Source organism: Sminthopsis crassicaudata, chromosome 6 (assembly GCF_048593235.1).
Source record: "Sminthopsis crassicaudata isolate SCR6 chromosome 6, ASM4859323v1, whole genome shotgun sequence".
In the NCBI taxonomy this organism is placed as follows: Eukaryota; Metazoa; Chordata; class Mammalia; order Dasyuromorphia; family Dasyuridae; genus Sminthopsis; species Sminthopsis crassicaudata.
The window spans coordinates 38,742,926-38,770,528 of NC_133622.1; the positions used below are offsets into that span (position 1 = coordinate 38,742,926).

The 27,603-nt window shown below is 41.3% G+C and overlaps 1 protein-coding gene across 2 annotated transcripts in view; it reads right to left on the bottom strand.

Annotated features, from left to right (window-relative positions):
- The window catches only part of SCFD2 (sec1 family domain containing 2), a 389,381-nt gene that overhangs the window by 11,454 nt on the left and 350,324 nt on the right, over positions 1-27,603 (bottom strand). For both annotated transcript variants that reach the window (XR_012483637.1, XM_074276401.1), the window contains exons 6-8: positions 20,877-21,022; positions 13,749-13,883; positions 1,102-1,221 (exon numbers count right to left, since the gene is read on the bottom strand). Coding sequence is in view for 1 of the 2 variants with exons in the window: in XM_074276401.1 (XP_074132502.1) it covers positions 1,102-1,221; positions 13,749-13,883; positions 20,877-21,022 (401 nt within the window). In the remaining variant the exon portion in view is untranslated. The remainder of the gene's footprint in view (positions 1-1,101; positions 1,222-13,748; positions 13,884-20,876; positions 21,023-27,603) is intronic.

Consider the following 27,603-nt stretch of genomic DNA (forward strand, 5'->3'; position numbering starts at 1 on the left):
TAATAACTTGCTAATATTTCTACTATGTGTCAGGCACTGTACTATTTTATAATTATTATCTCATTTGATCCTCACAACAACTTAGGAGATAGGGATTATTGTAAACACCGTTTTACTGTTGGGGAAACTGAGGGCAAAGGTAAAATGACTTGTTTAAGGTCAAAACAGATAGTAAGTATTGGAAGAAAAATTTGAACTCTAAGTTTTCCTGCCTTGAAGCCCCTCCTTCTATCCACTGTACCATCTCACTTTCACCGTTTCTGTGTGTAATGGCTAAGTTGTTGGCTCCCAGAAGGGCAATAAATTGGTCATGGCACTAGGAAAAGGTAACAGTACTAATAGTAGGAGTAGTAATAGTAATAGAAGTAAGAGTAGGAATAATAGTAGTAGTAGTAATAATAAAAGTAATAGTAGTAGGAGAAAGAGTAGTGGTAGTAGGAGGAGGAGGAGGAGTAGAAGAAGTAGGAGTAGTATGAGTAACAGTAATAGGAGTAGGAATGATAGTAGTAGTAGTAGTAGTAATGGTAGTTAAGAGTAGTAATAGTAACAGTAATAGTGGTAGTAGTAGGAGTAGTAATAGTAATAGGAGTAGAATAATAGTAGTAGAAGAAGTAGTAATAGCAATAGTAATAATAGTAATAGGAGTTATAGTAGTAGTAGTAATAGTAGTAATAGTAATAGTAAAAGTAGTAGTAGTAGTAATAGTAGTAGTGGTAGTAGAAGGAGTATTAATAGGAATAGGAGCAATGTTAGTAGTAGTAGCAGGAGGAAGAGAAGTAGAAGGAGTAGGAGTAGTATGAATAGTAACAGTAATAAGAGTGGGAGTAATTGTAGTGGTTGGAAGAAGAGTAATAGTAGTAATAGGAGTAATAATAACAGGAGTAGGAGGAGTAGTAATAGTAGAAGTAGTAATAATAGGGGTAGGAGTACGAGTAATAGTAGTAGAGTAGTATCTGACATTTGCACAGTGCTTCACCATCTCCAAAGTTCTATAGACCATCTCCTCTGATGCTACCCCCCCCCCCCCCAAGCCTCAGACCCAGCCAGACTCTCCCATCTTTGACCCAGGGAGACGCATGTCCTGTTATTTGGGTTCGGTACCTGTGTTCCAGGCTTCAGGGAAGAAACGAGATCTTTCACCATCTTGGCTTCCGATATCGTCACCCCACCAACCACAAAGAGGATCAGCAGTGGATGGTCACCCGGATGAGGGCGGCTCACCTGTAACAGTCACCACAACAAGGATGGGGTCAGCCCTCAGACCGCATGTCAGTTAATGTTGCTACAAATGAACTATATAAAGCCCAAGTGAAAATATATGACTCAACGATCAAATACAGATCTTATATTAGGACGCAACGTTCCTAGATTTTCAGCTGTGGAATCACAATTTTAGAACTGGAAATGTAGTTTCCTAGTGGTCATGGAGCCCAACTCTCTCATTTAACATGTGAGGAAACTGAGGCTCAGGGAGTTTAAGTGATAAAAAGTCATGCAGGTAAGAAATAAACAGCAGAGCAAAATTCCACTTGTTTAATGTTACTTTATTACACTGTCTTTTCCCTACCCCATCCCACCACCTTTTTTTTTTTTTTTTTAAAGAGTTAATATGTTTAGCTATAGGTTAGAAGATTTGAGTATGGAAATATACACACACACATATGCACACACATACACACATATATAATGAATACTTAGAAGTAACATGATAGTATTAACAGGATCTGTTTGAATCTTGTCTCTGCCACTTACAACCTGTATGCGCTTGAACAATGTACTAAATTTACTAAACCTCCCTGAGTCTCAGTAACTTTCTCTGTAAAATATGGAAGCAGAAACCCTGAAATATTCCTGCCAGCTCAAAATCCACGATGCTGTGACGCTACTTGAAAACAAATAGTTCTCAAAGGCTTGTTCTCTGTGGAGCAAAAATGACTATCTGCTTCTGAGAAAGTCATCTTATGGAAAAACATGTAAATTTATACTAAGTAGCATATCAAGAAACCCAAATATGTAAACTGAAGGACTCAGCAGACAAGAAAAAGCCTCTGGATTAGAGAGTATGAGGAGAGGCTTTATCTTTTTTAAAATTTTAATTTGGTTTTTAAAAATGAACTTCATCAAACAATCATTTCAATAAACCAAAAATTATATGAGAATGCAAACTTATACATTTGGAGGATTTTTAAAAATGTGTGCATTAGATTTAATATGGAAATAACACTACCCTTTTTATTTCTTCTGAAATTCTTTTTAGAGATTTTTTTATTTATTAAAAAATTTAATCAATGATTCTTTTTTTTTTCTTTTTCTTTTTTCCTTTCATATTTCTATCACTAATCACCAATTCCTCACTGCTCCTGTCCTAAAAGCCCTCCCTTGTAACAAATAAACATAGTCAAACAAAACAATTCAACAAATTGCCTGAAAATGTCCTTCCCTCATTCTCTACCTCTCTCCCTGGAAACGGGAAATATGCATTAAATCTGTGAAGTCATTTAGAGGGACACTCCTTTACATTGTTGTGTTCGTTGTGTAAATTGTTCCTGTTCTGTCTGCTCTGTCTGACATATATCTTGGAGGAAGAGTTTCACAGAGAAAGGGATGTTGAAGAAGTCTGGGACAACTAGCTAAAATACAGTAGCTTACTTTTTCTGTGTCCATTTTTCCCTTAGCATATTCTTTCTCCTATTAGGAGACCTGAAAAATAACTACTTCCTTCTACTAAACTTATCTAATACTCAATAGCTGAGACTTACAATACATGTTCATTACATTTCACATTAATTGCTAATGAAAGAAATCCAAATTAAAACAACTCCAGCATTTTAGTGCAAACCTGGTTAAACTGACAATGAAGTTAAAAAGCAAAAATAAAGCAAGCCAGCAAGAAAGATAGAAGAAAGAAAAAAAAAGGGAAAAAGAGAGAGAAAAAAAGAACAAGGAAGGAAAGGAGGAAGGAAAAAGGAAGGAAGGAAGGAAGAAAAATAAATCCAAAGCAACTTGAGCTTTATGGGGCAAAATATACAGAAAGCCAAGAAAAAGAATTGGAAATTGAGAAGATCTCTATCAAATGGGGATCAGCTAAACAAATTATGGTCTATGATTGTGATGGAATACTACTGTGCCTTAAATGCTGAGCAGGTTGATTTTAGAGAAAAAACCATGGAAAGGCTTACATAAAAAAGGAGGAAACATGCAGAACCAAGAGAATATTGTCTATAGTAACAGTAACATTGTTCAAAGAATAACTGAGTGACTAAGTTATTCTGAGTGTTAAAAATACTCAAATCAACTACAGAGGACTTAAGGAGGAAGATGCCGTCCATCTTCAGAGAAAAAGCTGATAAATAGGAGTACATCTAGCACGGTTTTGCATACAGATACCTATCACTATCAAATGTTAGCCTTCTCCAGTGCAGGATAGAAGAATTTAAAATGTAACCAAATTTTTTTATTAAATTTAATTAAAAAAGACAGCCAGGGAAGAAATGACTAGAGAGTCCATAAGAACTTTTTCACATCGGGAGTGTGGAAAACTCGGATAGTTTCTACAGGCCAAATATGGCATCCACTTGCTTGGCGATGTCTAGGAACAAATTCCTGGTTAGGAGCGGCTTGCACATGATTCTGCCTAGAAGTGAAGGCGGAACTCCTGGCATCCGTCCTTTTGCCTCACAAGAATTAGCTATTTTCCAGCTCACGCTGGTCCCGGGATTCTGACAGTCTCATGGTCTCTTAGTGGTACAGTGTGTTCCCAAGGACATATGCTTTCTATAAGAGATTCTGCAGCCCATAGTGCAAGATGAAAAGGCAGAAATGAAATGAAGAATAACAAGAGAGAAAACACCACGGGGGGGGGGGGGGGGAGAACAAGGAAGGAATGCTCGTTTCTCTATAAATAAACCGATTCAATTACTTCGTGTTTACATTTGCTATTCTTGGTTCTTTCAAGATTCATTTTCCGATATGAGACATTTCCTTGTACAGTTCTTCAAACTGGGGGTCATTTTGGAAGCACAGCAAATGGGACTTGTAGGTCAAGTTCTTTCTTGTAATAAAAATACATCCCTTCCAAGCAACTAGACACCTGATGAGTTCGATGGGGGACTTTGTCAAGAAGCAGACAGATCAAATAAGTACAGAAATGCTAAGTATCGTAACTATCGATTGTGCATGAGATGGACTAAGAGTAAATCATCAGCATCCCCTCACTCTCTCTCTCTCACGCCTTGTTTTTACCCTTTGCCACATTAAGACATCATTGCAGGTTGGAGGCGTCTGCTTCCCTTGGCCATTGTGAGCCCAACCTTTGAAGCCTTCGGGCCGGCTTGGACCCATGCCCAGCGGGACCCTTTGATGTCCACAGTGGTCTCTGTCTGGTGGGGTGACCAGGTGCAAGGTTCCGCCGCTTCCGGATTCTTCACAGCTCTCGATGGGGCACCAGAAGATCCCTGTTGCTTCCCCCCAATCCTCTGCTGTTTCCTTCTTCTGCCTCTTCCTCCCCATGACCTGCTTCTCTCTAGAATGTACAAAGGTCAGGTGCCCTCACTCTCCCCACGCTTTCCAACATTTTCACAATCCTTCAATCATCTCCCCGTATCAGGCCTTGCTGACGATGGGTCATCCACAGGAAATGGTGACATCAGCTAGTGTCTTTAAACACAAAGAACAATAAACCCCAAGCTGAATGCTCTCTTTGGGACAAATCCTTGGTTACTGATCGACCAAGTGTGACCTGGGAAACGACTGACAGTTTTCCCCCCAAAATAAATTTACATGAAAATATTTTCAAAATGAAGGAAATAAAAGACAACAAAACTAATTTCCATCTCTTTAAACCCTTAGTTTTGTCATCTTTTAGAAAAATCTGCCAGTTACCTAGTTTCTATTGGCAAACTAGCTTTGTTAAGTTTGCATGGAAGAGGAGCCACCATCCTTCTCTACGCAACTCTCAAATGATTATCTCCTTAAACACTACAGGCTCTATTTAGTTTGGTCATCGCATTATTCTGTGGGGTAGGGTAGAGAGTTCAGCAGGGCAAGTGGTTCAAGAGGAGCAATGATGATTCCTTAAGTTTTCTCTGACTCTGCAGTTTCCAAAGCGCTTACACGCCTCTTCTCTCATCTCATTTTCCAAACAACTTGTAAGGGAGGTAATAGAAATAACAGTGAATCTCACTTATGTTGATCTTTAATTTTTTTTTTTTTTGTTTAAATAAACATTTCGTTGATTTTTCCCCTCTTAACATGTCACTTCCCTACCACAGAATTCTTCCCAATTAACAGATAATTAAACTTCAACATATCGATCATTCCTGATGAGATACTTATAGGCCACTATCTCTATGCTGAGAGAAGGGAGACACATTTTGTCACAAGATCATAGCTAGAAGGGATGTTAGGGATCATCTGCTCCAAACTCGTCTCTCGTCTCACTGATGAGAAGACCGAGGTCCAGGAGGGACTAAGGACACATGAACAGTGACTGAGACATATTGATGAAAAAGCAGTGCTCTTTACATGGTACTATGCAGTTTCTCATCCTCTTAAATGCACTTAAATAGCACAGGGCACAGGCCTGGAGTTAGGAAGACAGGAATTAAAATATGACCAAAGACCCTCCTAAGTCATGCGACCTTGGCCAAGTCCTAAAAATGACTGCCTGGCTCAGTCTCTTCACCTGTAAAATGGGGATAATAATAGCACCTCGCCCTTAAGCATTGTTGCAAGAATCAAACGAGATATTTGTAAAATTCTTTGCGAACCTTGAAGTAGGATACACATGTTATCTATCCTTGGTAAAGTCCAGATTTGAAGTTGTATTAATTAACATAGTTATATTTTTCACAATTATTTTCCTTTCCATCATTTCAGTCATTGTGGAAATCGTTCCAATTTGGTTTACTTTGCATCAGTTCATACGAGTCTGCTCAAGTTTTTTTTTTTTTTTTTTTAATTTCCTCATATTCGTTTCTGATTGCACAATAATATTCCATTACATTCAAATGCCACAATTTGCTGATTCCCTGCTTCTACTTTACTACCACAAAGAATGTGCTATAAATATTTGTGTATAAGAAGGCTCATTCTCTGTATGATGGATACAGAATAGCCTTGATAGTGGTATCTTTGGAGCAAAGGAACATAAATAGCTTGGGGACATACATTTTGCCCCCAAGAGAGAAAAAGCAGTTCCTGGTTCTCAGTTGAGTTTATAACCATTATACTTTTGGAGTTTATTACCACTGTATTTTCACTGTCTCCTGAGTGAGTGAAGGCTCTCCCCAGTTGCTGCCATTTTAGAGAACTGTGTGACTTATCGGCTGGGAACCAAAGACACTCCTTGGCTTCCTTATTGACTTTAAGAAAAATCTACTGCCGTATCTGTGACTGTGGATGCACTAAATGCAACAGCACCTTTGAAAGGGGAAACCTGTTAAAAAGAGAAGCTAGCAAGAGGTAAAGCAGCCCTGCATTTTTATGGTAGATAAAACACACCCTCATGGCTTCTCCTGCAGAGAAAACATCTTGACAAATCATTTCTTTCAGTCAAAACAAGCCTGGGCCCAAACACATGGAGTCTATATAAAAAGATATTATTTTTCAGGACCAAAATCCAAACCACAAATTCCAGAAATGCACATAAAGCGTACTGCCCATTAGACATGCAAGCCCTAAATTAAATTAAAGCTTCAGCAGAAAGGGCCGAGGCATGCTATTGATTTATTAATTAGATTGCTATCTCGCTTTTCTGGGGCAGAGCCCAAGGGGCTGCAGATGCCCGGGGGTTGGGGCAGGCCGTCCCTCTGGGTACCGAAAGGGAGGCTGCCTTAGGAATGTGAGTCTGTGCCAGAGCTTCTTCCCTCCTGATAGCACACCCCCAAAGGCCCTTTCTTTTGAAGCCAAGAGTTTTATGTGGCTAACCACAGTCCATCCTTCGACTGAACAAGAGACTGCCATGGACTAGAAGTACTTTCTCGGTATCTCAGGGAGGTGCACACATGCTAACTTGGGGCTCACGGCCTTCCTCTCCTCCCCAGATCACCTTGTGCGAGGGGTCTCGATGGAGAACATCCGGGAGAGCAAAGAGCCACGACTGAGTTTCCTGTGAACTAGGAGGCCTGCTGGGTTTTCAGAAACACGGCGGAAAAAAAATAACATCACTCAGGAAAGGAGAAGCCCGTGTGTCTGCCTGTCTTTTTGTGGCTGCAGCCTTCCTGGTCCCACAGTCTGAATGCAGGCCAGGCTTGTTAAGGCAGCTTTCTGACCTCAGGGAGGGGAGTTTCGGAAAGACCTCTCGGTGTCATCCTTGGCGGGGCACCCGGGGCCTGGGCAATTTAGAAGGCTGTACAGAACAATCCACCCCACTGAATTCAGTCGGATGTGGCCCAAGAGACCGTTTGCTTTTCAAGTGGCAAAACCAGAACACCATGTTCCTCAGCAGAGGGGACCAAAATAATTTGGAGAAATGAATCTCGGCAAATTGCAGAGTGGGGCAGCAGCGATGGGAGAAACACCTCTGCCTTCAGCAAGGGGAGCATCGAGCTGCCGCACCTTTTCTGCCCTCCGAAACGAAGGGACCTTTTAGCACTGAGAAACGAGTGCGCATGCATCCTCGCTGCCTGGAGATATTTTACAATGCTTAAAAAAAATTAATGTGTTGGATCTACTTCAAAGTGTCTGGAACCAAGGCTTCCATTTCCCTGCAGCACAGAAGCTGCCTTTAGAGCTGTCTCCAAAGCCCCACCAAGCATCTGTGCATTCAAAGCCCAGGCCAAGACACTCAGGAGACTCTCTACCATCTGGAAAGAGAAAACATATTTCTAAAGTCTTAAGAAGTATTAGAAGCCAAAGTTATTTTGGGGCTTCTGGCAGTGTGTCTTGGGAGTCTGTTTCGCTGCAGAATCTCTTCCAATTTCCAGGCATCCTCCTTAATCCTTCAGCTAAATGACAAGAGTCACAAGGATCCCTAGAGCGTGGCCCTGTAGGAGCTGGCTGAGGTCTCCACAAATGAGCAAGGGGTCAAACAGGCTATCAGGGAGAGGGATGTGCTCCAGGAGGAGGAAGGTGCTTCTGCCCCAAGGCTCAGAAGTCCCTTAGCTCTGCAGGAAGCCTCCCAGCTCCCTGGCAGTGCCGTGGCCAACAAAATTCACATGCTCTCCATAATCCGAAGGCTTTCAGTTCGAGGGGAGCCCAGCTCCGAATTCTATAAAGCCCAGCTTCTTAGTCACACAGGGGATCTTCTAGCTGAATGTGGGCTCATGAAATTAGGATTTATTATCAGTCAAGATTTGATTTGCATACCTATTTTATGTAACTCTATACACATAATCATTTCTCAAGTGAAAAGGGGTCGTGAGTGGCAAACGTTCAAGAAGTTCTTCTCCAGAGAATCCCAGAGCTGGGAATGATCCCAAGAGACCCCCCCCACCTTCATCTGTCTCCCTTAGGAGAGATCATGTCTGAATCATCTTCAAAGACAAGCATTTTTATGGCATTGGATATATATTTTTTTCAAAGCGGACAGAAACCTTGCCTTTGACTTGAGGGAAATGGCAAAGGGAAGACTGGGGAGTTGGAATAAACAGATTTGTTTCTGCACAAACGGTCCGGGGAGGCCTCGGCTGCCTGTCTGGGCCATACCGAGCTTGGAGAACTCTCCATTTGCTTTTCTTAGATTGTCCCCTGAGAGGGCTCTTGGGCAAGGGGTTTTCCTGGTGAACAAGCCAGAGAGTCTGCCCATTGTGTCTCCAACAATCACTGACCTTCCTTCATCGTAGAAAGACTCCAGCCAGGATCATTTGACCAAACTCTTGTCTCCTTGTGTTTTTTTGTTACAAGTATGACCTCACTGCAGAGGAAGCGGGGGTTGACCCCAGGTCCAGAACAGAGCAGCACCAGAAATGGCTGTAAATAGCGTGGAGCATCACCCCCCCCAACAAAAAGTGACCAAGACGACCTGCCTTCCCTTCTGCTGGGAGAGGGGAAGACAATGAGAGAGGCGAAAGGCAGAGTGTCTACTGGCCCATTACAGGAGCCAACATCTGGATTCTGAGAGAGAACTGGTATCCCCACCAAACCAGACGGAGGCAGGAGCCATGATCACAATAGCTAGCAGCTACATGGTGCTTCCCATACATCAGGCACTGGGCTAAGTGTTTTACAAACATTCTCATTTAATCCTCACCACTCTAAGAGGTAGAGGCTATTTGTATCCCCATTTTACAGTTGGGGAAACTGAGATAGGCAGAGGTTAAGTGATTTGCTTTGGGTTACACAGCTAGAACAGTAATAACTACTAACATTTATATAGTGATAACTATGTTCCAGGCACTGTGCTAAGTATTTTACAATTATTATCTCATTTAATCCTCGCAACTCCAGAAAGTAGATGGTACAGATGAAGAAACTGGGGCGGACTAAAGTTAAGTGACTTGTCTGGCGAGGAATGGCTGAGGCTGGACTTGAACTCTGGTCTTCAGGACTCCTGGTCCAGGACTGTAGTACTCCGTTGCTGAACAGATACAACCTGAATATGGGAAGCACTTGCTACTAATAAATAATCATAAATTGATGTGATCATTTGGAAAGCATCCAGAGCAGCTCAGGCAGGATGATAAAAGCCTGGAGTCTATTTCATCAGAAATGGTTAAAGAGCTAGGAATGCTTAGCCAAGAAAACCAGGGAAAATGGCCAGAAGTTGCTAATATAAAAACTTAGATTATCATCAAGAAAAAAAGGTCATAGCAACGAGAAGTGGCCCAAAGCAGAATGGGACATCGAGGATTCCCCTTCACGGGAAGTGTTCAAGCAAAGCCCGGATGAGACACCTGTCTGCTCTGTAAGTGTAAGGATTCTTTGGTAAATGAGACAAGAGGTTCTTCTTAAGAACTGGTAAATTAAAAAAAAACACCAATATATGTTTGAAAACTGTATTTCAACATAATTTTTTTCTTTGTAACCCTATATATTTTATTTTATGCATTCAAAAGCGTTCTGAGGAGGGGTCCAGAGGCTTCACCAGATCCCTTGCTGATAAGTGTAATTCTTCATGAAAACTGCCTCCATTTTCCAGCAGGGCCCTTTAGCTAATCACAAGTAGTGCCCCAAAAGGACCACTGCCTGATGCTCATTAAGTCCCGACTTATTTTATACCCTGGAAACACAGGCCCGAGCTTATCTTGCTGATTAGGCTCTCTGAAACAGACCCCTTTGGAAAAACAGACCAAGACTTCGGGTGGGGGCCGGAGTGGGAGGAGGACTTCTTCGTGGGTGCGCTGATGGCTCTCTAAATCTCTAGCTGACAGATGAGGAGGACTCCCGGCAACTGACAGGAGAGGCCCCTGGCAGCTGAGACCAAGGAACAGCTCCTGACAGCTGCTGGGAGGGCAAGAATTCCTGTTCCTTAAATCCATTACTCGGAAACCCCTCTTTGAGATCAGTTTCAAGCCGCAGGGGCGATTCCTCATAAACCCTTCTTTCAGGAGGGGGGTTCAGTGGGGGAGAGAAACAAGGAATAAATAAAATCCTGGCCCGGGGGGTCCCAGAATGTTTTCCAAGATGAAGCCCACTTTAGTACTTCTGGGATTGGGAACCAGGAAGGCTCCCAGGAAGAAACGCATTTTTAAATGTTACTTTCCGGAGGTGGCTATGAAAAGTGGAGGCCCCCTGATATGGGAGAAAAGACATCTGAGTATTTCTACAGTCCTCAGATCTCCTGTCTAGAGCATAAAGGAGGAAAGCAATCTCAGCCTAGAGGGGCAAGACCCAATTTGTTGGATGAGGGGGGATCAGGGGCAACTCAAGGGCAACATAATGAAGGCCTGGCTAGGTCGGGGATCCCTGAGAAAAGGGAAGATGAATTAATCTTCAGGACCCCAAGCTAACTCTGGACTCAGTCCCACTCAAATTTGGGCCTTACACACTTCTGAAGAGGCAAGGGTGGAGGGAAGAGTGCCTGACCCAGGATGTCTGGACTCCACCCCACCTCAGGTCCACAGCATAAGCCATGGGCACATTCACTGGTTCAGAACTTCTGAGCTGGTTTTTCCTTCGGCGCCAGGATGGCACTGCTTTTCCAGGAATATAATTTGTGAACTCAAAAAGGCAAAATCTTCCATACAGATTAATTTGTATTTTCAAAACAACTCTGAAGATTAAAAAAAAATCCTGAAATTTCTAAGTAGTATTACATTTGGAACACCAGCAAAGTACAGGAAGGAGGTCAATATTTAGTTCTACCACTCAACCGTTTTTGTTTGTTTATACACACACACACACACACACACACACACCCACACACACACCCACACCCACACACCACACTGAATATTCATAAAGAAAGCTAGGAGGCTTTGGACAGGAGAGTGATGAATAACAACATCCTCCCCTAAAATTGATGATATCTCAACAGATAGAAAAAAAAAGCAAGTTGCCAATATAGGAGTCATTTCTAAATCAACTTAAATCATGAACTTTTTTTTTTTGCAATTATGTAAAATATTTCCATACTAGTTATTTTGTATAAGAAGACTTGAATGAAAGAGACAGGAAGACAGAAAGACAGGAAGAAAGAAAGAGAAAGAGAAAGAAAGAGAAAAGAAAGAAAGGGAAAGAGGGAGGAAGGAAGGGAGGAAGAAAGAAAGGGAGAGAGAGAAGAAAGGGAGAGAGGAAGGAAGAAAAAGAAAAAAGAGGGAGAGGAAGGAAGGAAGTCAGAAAGACAAAGGAAGGAAGAAAGAAAAGGCAAGAAGAAAAAAGGAGGAAAGGAAAAAAGAAAGAAAGAAAGAAGAAAAAAAAATAGCATATTTTGGTCTGTACTCAGTATCAGTTCTTTCGCAAAGGGCAGATTATATGGTTCATCATGAGTTCTTTAGGATTGTCTTGGATCATTGTATTGCTGAGAATTATTATGTAATTCACGTATCTTAACTGAACAGTACTGCTGTTACTGTGTACAACATGCTCCTTGTTCTATTCACTTCACTTTGTATCAGTTCATATAAGTCTTTTCTAAGTTTTTCTGAAATCATCCTGCTTGCCATTTCTCATAGCATAAACATAACATTTCATTATAATCATATTAATTTCCAATTCTTAGCCACTACAAAAAGAGCTGCTGTAAATATTTTTGAACAAATAGGTCCTTCCTTTCCCCCTTTTTGGATGTCTTTGGGACATAGATTTAGCAGTGGTGTTACTGGATCAAACGGTATGGCCAGATTCATCGCCCTTTGGCCATACTGCTAAATTGCATTCCAGAATGGTTGGATCAGTTCACAACTCCACTAACAATAAGTTACTGTCCCGGTTTCTCACAGGCCCGGCAATATCCAATACTTCCCTTTTGTCATAGTAGCCTCTCTGATAAGTATGAAGTAGTACCTCAGAGCTGTTTTAATTTACTTCTCTGACCAATAGAAATTTAGAGCATTTTTCTTTTCATATGACTATAGAGAGCTTTGATTTCTTTGTCTGAAATATGCCTGCTCATATCCTTTGACCATTTATCAACTGGGGAATTACTTTATTTTTATAAATTTGCTTCATTTCTCTATATTTTTGAGAAATGAAGCCTTTATCAGAGACATCTATTGCAAAAATTTCTCCCAGGTTTCTGCTTTATAATTTTGTTTGCATTTGGTTTTGTTTGTTCAAAAACTTCCTAATTTTGTATATTCAAAATTATTTTACATTTTGTAATGCTCTCTGTATTTTCTTTAGTCCTAAATTCTTCCCTTACCCATAAATCTGATAAACTATTTCATGTTCTCTGAATTTGCTTATGGTTATCACTCTTTATGTGTAAATCATGCACTTATTTTGATCTACCATTCATCTTGTTTAGATTCATTTAAATTTAGCAACTTTATAATGCTTTAAAAATAGAAATTATTTATGGAGTTGGAAAAGCAGATTAAACAAAGGGCTTTTTCTATCTTCATCCTCACATCCAGTATTGCTTAATGTTTGAACATCCCTGCTACCCTCACCCCCGCCCAATAGTAATGAGAGAAATTCTGGATTTTATCAGCAAGTTCTCTGTTGAGCAGAAAAAAGTTCAGGAAGTGATGGTTTGGGAGCCTGGTCAGACCTGAACAAAATCACACCTCAAACTCCTTACTGAACAGTCTATTTCTTATATTTAGCATTTAATGAATGTTTGTTGAATGAAATAAAAAAAGGAAGTGGTGTATGGCCTTAGTTTACAATGAAACATGGTTCACAACTAGCCAAGTGTTGGGAATGAGGGAGGGAAAAATATTTACATAATGCCTACTATATAAAGTACTAAGTACTTTATTTCAATCCTGCCAGGTAGATGTTATTATTATTCCCATTTTACAGAGGAGGAAATTGAGGCAAACACAGATTAAGTGACTTGCCCAGAGTCCTACAGCTGGTGTTTGAAATCAGTTGCTGATTCAAGGGAGGTCCAACCGTGTTATCCACTGTACCAGCCAGCTGCCAATAATTTTAGAAAAAGTCTTCATCTATATGTAATTGAAGTCAACAAGCATTTATGAAACCTCTAATATGAGCAAGTCATCTTTTTTCTGGGAACCAGGCATAGGAAAACAGTTTCTGAACTCAAAGAATCTGCTTTTGTTTTTTTGTTAAAGATAGGGCTCTTTAATTCCCAGACTATTTGTACTTCTAGCAACCCGGCCCTACTACCTTGATCTCCATATTAACACTGACTGCAGGAGGGAAGCTGCAGGTAGATTATCTCCATGTAGCTGCTTTACCTTCATGAACATGCTAAATCCCGTTTTAAGGAAATCGCCGAGGCCCGAAGACATGTGTTCAATATCGCCAGAATCTGGTCGCTCCGGGTTCAGTATCTCTTCTACAATCTGCTTCAGCAGTGGCTTATAGGTTGCCTGAAAAGGTAAAATGTCACAGCATAAGTGAAAGATAAGTGTCCAACTGATCTACTGGAATAACCACCCACAAACTGCAATTTTAATTTTGGGTGGGGGAAGAGGGGAGGAAAGAGAAGTCAACAAGTTCCCAAGCCAGATAGAAAGCAACCATTTTAGCTTCTATAATATTGAAGAATAAAATATAATAGTTTAATACTGACGTGAAGGCGGTCTCAATCTTTGACAGCAGCTCTTGGTATGATGCTCATGAGGGCCAGAAAGGATCTGTCTATTCAGGAATTTATTTACTTATTTACCTCACTATCTATTGACTCATTTATTCTCTCTCTGTATTTTAAATCAGCTTTTCATTCTCTTTTCTGCCTATAAATCTCTTTTCTACCTGTAAATCGCTTTTACCTATAAATCTCTTATCTACTTATAAATCGCTTTTTTTAACCTATAAATCTCTTTTCTACCTGTAAATCGCTTTTACCTATAAATCTCTTTTCTACTTATAAATCGCTTTTTTAAACCTATAAATCTCTTTTCTACCTATAAATCGCTTTTCTACCTGTAAATCGCTTTTACCTATAAATCTCTTTTCTACTTATAAATCGCTTTTTTTAACCTATAAATCTCTTCTACCTATAAATCGCTTTTCTTCCTATAAATTTCTTTTCTACCTATAAACTTTTCTACTATAAATCTATCTTTTCACTTATCCATCCATTATTATCTATTTCTCTATGCATCAAGTGTTATCTATTCAATCTATTTGTTTATCCTATCTATCCCATCAAGGTTTTCTGGCTTAAAGGTGATGTTCTCACCACAACAGCCCAGTTGGATCCTGAAAGCAAAGGGAGAAGGATGCCTGAACAGATGGATGGACGAGTGGATAAATAGACTAATAGACCAGATACATACATAACTGGGTTGTGGTGGCGAGAACATCACTTTTAAGTCAGAAAACCTGGGGTTTTCTCGGGCGTGTCACAATGGGCATGTCACAATGGGCATGACGCAATGAGGTCTCCATGGCAAAGGTAAGCAAGGCAACTGCTCATCAGATGAGGATAGTGCTCAGCCTGTATGCAGAGGTTTTCTTTAAAAAAAATTTTTTTTAAAAAGCTTTTTATTTACAAAACATACGCAGGGGTAAGTTTTCAACACTGACCCTTGCGAAACCTTCTGTTCCAACTTTCCCCTCCTTCCTTCCACCTCCTCCCCTAGTTGACAGGTAATTACGTGTTAAATATGTTAAAATATATGCTAAATCCAATATATGTAAACATATTTATACAATTATCTTGCTTATGCAGAGATTTTCTTCCTACTTCTTTTTGTTGACGTTATTTTCCCCAATAGAATATAAGCTTTGAGGCAAGACCATTTGTTTTTCTCTTTATGTCTCCGGGGTCTAGCGTAATATATGACACACAGCAGGCATGTAATGTGTTTGCTCCTTGTTTGTTTGGGCTTTGCTGATTGAGGAGTCTAAGGCGGATGGATGAGGTGGGCTACCAGATGAATGATACGGTCACAAAAGAACCAGGGCCCAGAATCTGGGGACACGAGTAGAAGCAGCCAGCGGGAAGGGAGCTAAGCCCATGTATTGTTCTTGGGATGGAGCCCAGGGTTTGGCTGAGAAGCAGAAGGAGCTAGGGCCACGGTTCAGTCCCCTGACCGCTTCATCAGGTACCCTTCATCTTGGACAATTTGGAAAATACCCCTTTGAACGCTGCAGATCTTGGATCCCCTTGTTAATTAGGCCAGGGCTGTCTGTACAAGACACGTCCAATCTTATGCCAAGGTTATCATGTTAGATCCATAGGATAGTAAGTCTGGAAGAGGTCACGAGCAACATGCCCTGAGAACAACATCTGCTTAATAGCTCTCTAATGCCACGGCTGAAAAACACCAATAAATCAAATGTTGCAACAACTGGGGGAAGAGATTAAAGCTCACATTAAACAGAAGCATTTGCTTTGAGAAATTGTAGGGTAAGATCATTTTAAATGAAATAAAACGATGTGTTCCCATCGTCAGGCAGCCGAGTCCCCTGAATAAATACAACGAATTTAAATCCCGGGCTAAGAACAGGCCAGGATGTCTCCCTTTTAGGGAGAGTGACTTGAAGGGGAGGGGGCCTGGAACTGCTAAGGTTAGAGGGAGGTATGGCCCTAATCCAAGTTGTGGAGAAACCCTGGCAGATATTTATCCTACCACACTCTCCAAAAAGAAAAAAGGTGATCGGGACATTCTTAAGAAAGTGCTTTGTACAATGCTTGGTAGATGATTACATCATCCCCATCCCCATCCCCAGCACCATCCCCATCTCAGCCAGCACAGCTCGCCAGATGCTACCTCCCATGCTAAACTTGACATTTATCCCCGTTGGATCCTCCTCTCCACCCTGGGAGTGGGGGTACTATTTTTCCCCTTTTAAAAATGAGGCAGCTGGGCAACCTCTCCCGGGGTGACCCGGCCAGTGAGCCTGAGGCCGGATCCGGGTTCAGGCCCGGGCTCTGTCTGCTGCACTGGGCACTTGATGAATGCTTGGTGACTAAGGACCAAGAACATTACCACTGCCTCGCTGGCTCAGACCTCCAACTTACCCCTCCCCTCAGTAACCTGGCTCTGCCCCGTGAAGCCCAAGGCTGTGCCACGGACACGGGAGCGGCGAAGTCTCCTGGTAACCACTGCACAATGAAGGAAGAGCACTCGGCGCCTTCCACGTGCCAGGACCACGGCGGCCAGGGAGCTCCTTCTCTGCTCGGTGAGCAGGGTAGGATTTAGAGCCTTCCAGGAGGCGGAAGGGGTCGAAGCTGATTGCAGAGACCCTCCTAAGAGGATGCCAGGGTGACTCCCTACAATGATTTACCATTCTTTCACGCTTCACGATTGTCCTGAGTAATGGAATTTTTGAGTTTGCTGACTAAGAGGGATGAGAGCTTGGGGCTGTGGGATGCAAGGCCTCCCTTTGTGTGTCTGTGCGTGCCATACATCCCAGGGAGTGCCTTCGGTGGATCTATGAGAAATTATTCTGTCTGTATTAATAAATACAGCCAGGCTTTTAAAGAAGTAATTGGCAACAGAGAAGCACCAGGGGCCTCTGGCATTGCCCACAGAAATAGAACCGGTTCTTCACCAGCTCCAAGGGGGAGGCTGATGGTTCTGTACGGGTTCCTCACAGAACCACGGCTCGAGTAACCAAGGAGTAGGCCCGGGGAGACTCAGCCATCTATCCCTCCTTCAGTCTCCCTAGGAGCTCAGAGCAACCTCAGGTTGGACAGAGGGGAGCAACAGAGTGACCTCCTAAAGAACGGAGACATTTCCAGGATCCGAGAGAGGGGGGAAATTCCAAGTGCCTAGTGCAGGGGTTCTCAACCTGGGATAGGCCAAGGTGATTTTCAAAACTAATTTTAATAATGAATGTCGAAAACTATCTTTACCTGTATTTGGAAAAAATAAAATACTATTGAGGAAAAAAAAAACTATTTTAAAACTGTATTTCAGTAGGATTGATTCCCTTATAATCCTGTTCCTTTATTTTAAGCATTTAAAAACTTCTATTCCTAGAAGAGGCAGTCACCAGACTGTCAAAAAAGTCCATGATACAAAAAAGTTAAGAAAGAAAGGATGTAAAAAGTCAGGACTCGACTTTAGACTCTGTCTACTAACTATGTGCCTGTAGTTGTCTGTATTTGAAAAAAATGTTGATAATAACAGCTGACATACAGTAAGTGGATGAATAAAGTGGATAAATTACCTCGTTTGCTTTCCACAAAACCCCTTGAGAAAGGGCTGAGGATATCTCACCCATTTCAGAGATAAGAAAACAGGCTGAGAATGAGTAAATGACAGGATCACCTACACTCTGGGCCTGAGGGGGGAATTTGAACTCCCATTTTCCTGGCCCCAAGACTGGCCCTTTAGCTGCTCTAGCACTTAGCTTCCCCAAGGGACCTCTCCTCCCTTTTTGTGCCCTTCTATCTACAGCAGGGTCCTGATGAATGCCCCAAAGCACTTACACTATTTGAATTTCCATTGGATATTTCCAGGGGCTGGAACCCGTGACCATATTTTAAATAATTATCATTTCAAATAGAATTGGAATACACATAGAAACACTTCTGGGGACTCATTATTTGTACTCATCAGGACCTAACATAGAAATGAGATTCTTGAAACACTGCGTCTGGGGGCAGGAAGGCTGCTTGAAATTCAGGCTCAGACCCTTACTAGCTGTGTGACTTTGGGAAAGCCGCTGACCATAGCCTGCCTCAGTTTCCCCAACTGTAAAATGATGATGATAATAACACCTGCCTTTCAGGATTATTGTGAACATCAAATTAGATAATATATCATGAATAAGGTGCTTACAACACCTTATTTGTTGTATTACAACACCTGGCACACAGGAGGTAGATATGTAAATGCCTTTTCTCTTCTCCTTTGATTCCCTTTCCCCTTCAGGGTAAATGGCCTGAACTATGGCTGAAATTCGAGGAAGGATAGAGCGATAAGGTCGGGCTCTTGGGCCTGCCAGTCACCAAAAGGAGCCCCAAACCCGGGGAGTGATGGCGTACACGCCGGATTCCTGGCAGATCTTACGCCATGTTGTGGTGGCAGGGCAGGCAGGAGACGCTGGCAAACTGTCACGGTATTTCCCCCAAACATTAAACTGAAACCCAGAAGAGAAACTGTGATTTCTGTGTGTCACATAAACTAAATGTCCAAGGTGGTCCTCATTGCTCCGAGACCTCATTAGGGTCTCCCTGCCAAAATTTACAATAAACGCCCTAAATCTTACGTGGTTCTTGCCATTCTACTGTTTAACTGTCACCATATATCCTGGTTCAAGTCTGCCCCTCTGACAGACTTACAAGAGTATTTAAGGCTATCCTTTTTAATAACCGAGCCACACAGGATTAATTATCTAAGTCATTTTATTTCTCATTTTTATGGCCCCTCGTACATTGAATAAAGGGAGGAAACATTTTGCTTTTAATTAAAAGGCAAGTCAAAATGACCATCTGCGTCAGTATTTCTAGAACCCTTAGCAGGAGGTAATACTAGATAGCTATCACTACCATCCATTAATTTAATCACCCCTGTGCCATGGAGAGCTCAGGAAATGGAAGAGACTGGGAGAGAAGAAAGGGGCGCAGGAGACCCACGTTGGAGCCCCATCTTTGCCATTTTGGGGGCCTTCACCTCCTCATCCACAGAGTGAGTTTAATTCTACCTGCCCACATTGAGCAGCAGGGTTGTTGTGAGATCACAATGAGAAACAGGCATGAAATGGCTTTTCCTGAGATTCCAAGAGTCTGGGAACTCCTGAATGGAAATCCCCTCAACTAACAGAGCCCGCTACTCATCTATGACTTTACAAACAAATGAATATTATAAATAAACAAAACTAAAAAGATATTCTGGGCTGAAAGACCCACGCTTGGGCCGCGAGGGCCAGCTCTCCCAGGCAGCATGGGAGCGTCATTGTGTGGCCCAAAGGGAGGCTTTAATTCCTCCCAAGCAGGAGGCTGGAGTCAGGAGCTGGCCGCTCTGCTTTCCTCGGAGAGAAGGGGAATGGAGCTAGAATTATGCTTCTGTTCTCTCCAACATCATTCATCGAGGCGATGTGGTTTTTAGATCCAAGCTCAACTTTTGATCGCTGTCTCTTCATGGGGAAAGAATGGCCTCAAGCTCCATTCAAGACTTGACTTGCTTCCCATCAAACACTGCCTTTATAATGAACACTCTTACAGCAATTAGCAAAGAAAGCCATTTTCCCAAGTTGGTAGTGAACCAGAAACTGGAGAAAGCAAACGTAGGAAAATGCATGGTAAACAACACGGGGTGAGGGTGCTCTCTGGTGGGCAGGGAGGTGGCGCGCCCCAACAAGAGGCTCCTCAGATCTCGAAGTCTCTGGGGGAGCGGGGGCAGGGAGGGGCATGGCGGAGACCACCAGCTCCTGCCCCGTCAGCTTGCCCTTCAGCCACAGGAAGTGAGCTCGGGATCATCCACCTCTAGCTACAGACCCTGAAGGGGTCTCCTTCCTTCCTTCTGCTCTTGCCAACTCTGCCTTTCTCCGCCGGCGGTGCGGGGCACTGATCTCCCCCCATGAGGAAACTCTCATTCTAATGGGCTAAGTCATGCCCATAAGTGTGCGAGGAGAGATCTGAATCCGGGGCCTTTAGAATTCTAGTCCAGAGCTCCGTCCACTAGACCACCCACCCGTCTGTTCATCCAGCCCCTTTATTTTCTCCCCAAACTGAATATCTGACTGTGTACGATTGACGCTTGAGCACAAAGGATTTCTAACTGCAAGACAAGTAGCATGTGAGCCTGGGCTCGGAGTCAGGAAGACCTGTTCAATGTACTCAAATCCTACACTTGTTACCCATAAGACCAATGGGAAATTACTCAAGGGGGTAGGGGTGGGGGAAGGAAATAAGCATGTACACATATATAATATGTTCATACTTTATAATGTTATATATCATAGAAAATATATAATTTATTATTATTTGATAACATATGGCACAAATATTTGTATATATATTATAAATGTCACCACTGGTTGAAAGACAGGAGAGAGACCACCAATTGGAGAGAAGAGGCGACTGCCCTGATTTTCAACATAGGAAGGAGAACAGAAATGATAGTCTAGTGAGCTTGGCTTGACTTCCTGGGAAAATTCTAGATCACATTGTTAAAAAGCTAATTAGTGGACAAGTAAACGAGAACTGGCCATTGAAAAGGGCCAGCCAGGAGGTAAGTGTCCTGCTGAAGCGCAGAAGTAGCGCCAGAATCAGGATCCCAGCCAGGGCGCCTTCCACAAGACCTCCTGCCTCATTATGGCCTCCAGTGTATACACCTCCATCTGTCCGAGGGGGCTTTGGGATGCTCTGCTGCATAAAACCCCTCCCCCCTCCCCCCCATTTTTAACTGGAAGCAATTCTGCATAGATTAAAAAGTCATTTGCAAGCGCGTGTTACTTGCCTGATGCGTGTGACTTCCAGGAATGTACACAGATTTAAACTGTTTCATGGAACTTCGGGCTGTGGGGATCTCGTGGAGCGACTCAAAGAGCTCATCCACGGCTGTTCTGGCCCTCTGAAATGTCAGGTTAATTGCAGGCTCACATCCTGGAAAAATACAGAGACATTCTGATGAGCCGGAAGAGAACTTTCATTTGTGTTTTAATAATGAAGCTTAAGCTAAGATTCAACAGTTGAAAACAGTTTGTTTGTTTGTTTTAACCAATTTTCTCCAGCTGTTTCTTCCCTGGCTTAGTTCTGCTCTGCGTGGGTACAAAGGCATAGAAGGCCAGGAAATGGGTTTGACAGAATCGGAACTTGATCCGCCTTGAAGTCCTTGCCATTGGTCTCACTTGTTAGGACGGGCTAGCGACACTAAGAGCTGTCCAGGATCAGCTGTCCTTAATTTCATGAATATTAGGGGGAAGTAAAAATTTCAAATCTGAAAGAAATTTTGATGAAATCTCCCTCTCTTATCACAAAGATTGTCCTCCTAACTCTCGAAAAACACACATTGGTAACAAAAACATTGTTACGGATGCCGTTACAAATTGTGTGTTAATGAGAGAGCCCTTCAACTTTGATATTTTAATAATGAATTTTATGGCTATGATTGGTTTTAATATATCATCTTTTAACAATTAATTAATTAAATTTTACAAAAATTTTATGCATAGGTAATTTTCCATCATTGACAATCGTAAAACCTTTTGTTCCAACTTTTCCCCTCCTTCCCCCCACCCCTTCCCCCGGATTGACCAATGCATGTTAAATATGTTAAAGTAGAAGTTAAATACAATATAGAATATCATCTTTTTGAGAGATACAATCCACCCTAGAGCTTCACGGAGGGAACATTCCTAGAAAATGGCACAAGAGTAAAAACTGTGAATGTTGATCCATCAAACCTCTGGGAAATGAGTGAGACTTCCACAAGCACCCCAAACCGGAATCTTTCCCTGCTTACAGCAGCTGCAGACGTTCCAGCATCAAGCTTATCCAACACCTTTATTTTCTCACTAAACCGAAGCACTGACTTTGTACTCTTGAGCTTAGAGAACAAAGGACTTCTAATGCAAGACAAAACTTGAGTTGTAAAGTCAGAGCGCGGTAATATGCAACAAATGCATGAGCTCACTCGAGGCTACAACGATGGGGTGAACAAGACATCAGCCAGCGCACAAACCTGGTGCACAGCATGGAGTGAGGGTACTGATAAAATTACAAAAATAATTGATGTTGGGAAAGTTAAACATGACCTCCAACCAGGAGCGCGCGTTAAACAAAAGCAACTGGAAGGGGATGGGTGCTGGCTGTGTACATAGCACTCCACAGCACTTGCCCCTTTCCCCTTTCACTTTACCACAGAAAGGAGGGGGGCCATAGGATCATGGCTTTCAAACTGGAAGGGCTCTTCCACTCCCTTCATTTTGCAAATGAGGAATCCGCTCGCTCAGCTCTGCTCATTTTCTCTGGCTGTCTCCATGCCTGGGATGCTCTCTCTTCTCTGTCCAATTACTGACCTCCCCCGTTTTCTCTAAGTCCTAACTAAAATCCCACCTTCTTCTCTAAAAGCTCTTAATTCCAGTGATTTCTATTAATCACTTCCTATTTATCTTGTATGTACTATATAGCTTGCCAAATATACATACATATACTATCTTGTATATGTTCTATATCTTGCTGTTAATATTTATTTGCATCTTGTCCCCTGTTAGATTGTGAGCTCTTCGAGAAAAGGGATTGGCTTTTGGCTCTTTTTTGAATCTACAGCACCTGATACACAGTAAGCACTTAATAAATGTATATTAAATTGAACCAATGCTCAAAGAGGTTAAGTGATCAGGTCAAATGGGCAGAGACAGAAATAGGATTTGAATCCACGTCTTCTGATCCCAAATTTATTCTCTGGGGCCAAGATTTGTCGAGAGAGGTACTTTCAGATTATGCCCTTTTGGTGGGGTTTAATTTTAGTGTGTTAAACTGCTGATAAAGGGAACTGATTGGGACAACTTTATGCATGATGTGACATTTTATACAGTTATTGGGTAGTTATTCAGTAATTGGTGGTCTTCATGAAAACAAAACAAAACACGCTATAAAGGCAAAGGAATGAAAGATTATAGACATGCTTCCCAAAAAGTAATGAGCCTGTCTTGGATAGGCCGAGCGAATATAATAAAGATGACAATACTCCCCAAACTAATCTATTTATTTAGTGCTATACCAATCAGACTCCCAAGAAACTATTTCAATGACCTAGAAAAAATAACAACAAAATTCATATGGAAGAATAAAAGGTCAAGAATTGCAAGGGAACTAATGAAAAAAAACTCAGAGGAAGGTGGTCTAAGTGTACCTGATCTAAAGCTATATTAAATAGCAGCAGTCACCAAAACCATTTGGTATTGGCTAAGAAATAGACCAGTTGATCAGTGGAACAGATTAGATACAAAGGACAAAAAAGGATACATCTATAGCAACCTAATCTTCGACAAACCCAAAGATTCCAACATTAGGGATAAAAATTCATTGTTTGGAAAAAACTGTTGGGAAAACTGGAAATTAGTATGGCAGAAATTAGATATGGATCCACACTTAACACCATATACCAAGATAAGATCAAAATGGGTCCATGATTTAGGCATAAAGAGGGAGATAATAAATAGATTAGAGGAACAGAGGATAATCTACCTCTCAGACCTGTGGAGGAGGAAGGAATTTATGACCAGAGGAGAACTAGAGATCATTATTGATCACAAAATAGAAGATTTTGATTACACCAAACTAAAAAGTTTCTGTACAAATAATACTAATGCAAACAAGATTAGAAGGGAAGTAACAAATTGAAAAATATTTTTAAAAGCAAAGGTTCTGACAAAGGTCTCATTTCCAAAATATATAGAGAACTGACCCTAATTTATAAGAAACCGAACCATTCTCCAATTGATAAATGGTCAAAGGATATGAACAGACAATTCTCAGAGGAAGAAATTGAAACTATATCCACTCACATGAAAGAGTGTTCCAAATCACTACTGATCAGAGAAATGCAAATTAAGACCACTCTGAGATACCACTACACACCTGTCAGATTGGCTAAGATGACAGGAACAAATAATGACAAATGTTGGAGGGGATGTGGGGAAATTGGGACACTGATACATTGCTGGTGGAGTTGCGAAAGAATCCAGCCATTCTGGAGAGCAATCTGGAATTCTGCCCAAAAAGTTATCAAACTGTGCATACCCTTTGACCCAGCAGCGCTACTACTGGGATTATATCCCAAAGAAATACTAAAGAGCGGAAAGAGACATATATGTGCCAAAATGTTTGTGGCAGCTCTTTTTGTTGTAGCTAGAAACTGGAAGATGAATGGATGTCCATCAGTTGGAGAATGGTTGGGTAAATTGTGGTATATGAAGGTTATGGAATATTATTGCTCGGTAAGAAATGACCAGCAGGAGGAATACAGAGAGGCCTGGAGAGACTTAAATCAACTGATGCTGAGTGAAATGAGCAGAACCAGAAGATCACTGTACACTTCAACAACAATACTGTATGAGGACGTATTCTGATGGAAGTGGAAATCTTCAACATAAAGAAGATCCAACTCACTTCCAGTTGATCAATGATGGACAGAGGTAGCTACACCCAGAGAAGAAACACTGGGAGGGGAATGAAAATTGTTAGCACTAATATCTGTCTGCCCAGGTTGCATGTACCTTCGGATTCTAATGTTTATTGTGCAACAAGAAAATGATATTCGCACACATGTATTGTATCTAGGTTATATTGTAACACATGTAAAATGTATGGGATTACCTGTCATCGGGGGGAGGGAGTGGAGGGAGGGGGGGATAATTTGGAAAAATGAATAAAAAAAAAAAAAATACTGAGCCTGATCTAAAACTCAAATAAAGCAACTTCACATCTCAAGAAGTAAATAATACAAACTAGATCTGCATGAAGATGCTTACAAATATCTATATAGCTAATATGATAATCAGAACTAACATGGTGGCATCGTGCACAGAGCCCCAGGTCTGGAGTCAGGAAGTTCCAATCCAATCTCAGACACTTACGAGCTGTATGATTCTGGACAAGTCACTCTGCCCTTTTTGCCTCAGTTTCCCCATCTGTAAAATGAGCTGGAGAAGGAAACAATAAGCCACTCCACTATCTTTGCCAAGAAAACCTCAAATGGAGTCATGAAGAGTTGGACACGACTGAAATACAAAAAGGCACCAGGCACTGAACTAAGCCCTTTACAATTATTATTTCATTTCATTCTCCCAAAAACCATGAGGAGTATATTATAATACTCATTTTATGGATGAAAAAACTAAAGCATACAAGGTTAAGTACCATGCAGGTAGTAAATGAGACCAGAAGATTTGAACTCGGGTCCTCCTGACTCCATCCATTGCGTCCCTTAGCAGACCTAGAGTCTCAGGACTTATTATATTCCACTTCCCCTGTCCTGGAGGCTGTAAGATTTTCGAACTGCTTTTCATTTTGTCTGTGCATCTCCAGTAACTGAGAAATGGAGTGTTATAATGAATTTTGGATCAAGAAAACGTGGACTCAAGTTCTGGTGGTCTCTGATAGATACTAGTGAGAGGACTTAGTCAAGCAACAAGAAAAACACCTACTATGTGTAAGGCACAGGGGACATAAATATAGAGTTAAATAATCTCTTCTGAAATGGGCTTCTCTAGGTTCTACTATTATAACTTCTAGAAGAGTAGTCGATTTGCATTAGTGCAGAGAGATTTCATATCAAGAGTCTAGACCAAAAGAAAAAGAAAAAGAAAAATCCAAGCATTTAACAATCCCTTACACATAGTAGGTATAAGTGCTTTAGAGGAATAAAAAGTAACATTATTGAGAACCAAATGTTCTAAACGCCTTTAAAACAAGACTTGGAGAAAGACTTTGTGAAATTACCCGATATTAATGAATCAATCTGAGACTTCTATTCCAAAGAGAATTTCTTATTGTATTTTATCACTGATCATATTAACAGTGATTGTCAAAAGAAAAGTAATGTCTTGTTCATTGGTTATAGATGAACGGTAATAAATCAGCAGCAGGATGTTCAGAACTACTTTCTCTGAAGTATAATCTTGTGATCCTTGCTTTGGCCAAGAATTTTACCGAATAAGCTCCTGGGAAATCTTGGCTCCTCAATCATTTTTATTGTTTTTATCTTTAACGACTCATTTGGAGCCATTTTGTAAATGCTGGGAAACAGAGAGTTGAGGAAATGTTGCCTAAATGCAAACAATAGACTTTAGGCCTAGTAGTGCTTTTTTGTTATATGACCATTGCCAAGTCACTTAAATTTTTAAAAGCTTGGTTTCTTCATCTGAAAAATGAGGATAATAATAACTGTAAGACTTACCTCCTGTGGTTGTAGGAAAGTTCATAGGAGATAATTATATTAAGCATTTTACAAACATTAAAACAATATACAAATGTCAGCTCTGATTATCGAGGAGGGAGAAAACACTATATTTATTCTGTTATATACTGTTTTTGTTATAACTTGTTTAAATTAAGCCAATGTCTCTAGGAAGCCTATTTAAATGACATTTCATTTTATGTAAAGCAGAAGGATTAACATTATTATTTCACATGTTGACAGTTAAGTTTAGCTTTTTGGAAATAGGAAATTTAGGCTCCATACTAAGGGCTAAGTGTAAGCCATATAATTGTTCATTTATGTCCAATAGACAGACTGGGATGGAGAAAAAAAGGCAATTTCTGGGTACATTTGGTAAAGTTTAGGTTAATTGCAGGAATGTTCAGAACTGTTCTTGCTTGTATTCCTAGTAAATGAAATCAAATGAATACAGTAGAAAAATAAGCTTTTCAAAGAAGCTGGGTAGCGAGTAACCAGATAGACTAAACACTGCATCCAAAATAAAATTTTTCTGTAAGCAGCCAAGATTGTAATTACTCAAAATGAAAAAGTGGGACGGAACCTCTATAGTTACTTGTTTTAAGTGCCATGGAAGCCCCAAAGCAAACATCCTGGAACACAGACACAAGATACAGTGGAGCGAGCGATATTTCTGGAGAAAACTCAGGGCCTGCCTCCAAGCCAGGGAAGATGCTGGGCCCTGTTTCCTCCTCTGTAGGAGGTTAGTGTCTAAGGTGCCTTTTGGCTTTAGAAGTAGCTGTGCTGTTCCTTATTTTAAAGTTTCAAAAACATTTCTTGGCGAAGGCAAACAGGGGTACCTGACTCGCTCAGAGTCACAGAACTAGTAAGTGTTAAGTATCTGGGGCTGGATTTGAACTCCGATCTCCTGAATCAAAACTGATGTTCTACTCCTGAGTTATCTCTTCCATAAACATGTAAAATAAAATAAACATAGACATTTTATGTCTGCGTTCTATTCATTCCCAAAGGTAGCTTTTGGTACCCTTACCCATGGTCACTTTCACAAATCCCATTTGCTCAAACTCCATAATTGACACAAATACTCTCCACGACACTTGGCAGAATGCTTCCGCTTTGGCCATCGGGATCGTGGCTGAAATGTTTCCGATTTTCCTCGGAGCCTTTCCTCTCCCGAATGAATGCGTTAAGCAATGGTAGGGGCAGAAGGGGCAGGGAGGACATGTATTCTAACTGTGGGCACTTCCTCTTTGTTCATCTTCTCCTTCAAAACACAACCAGA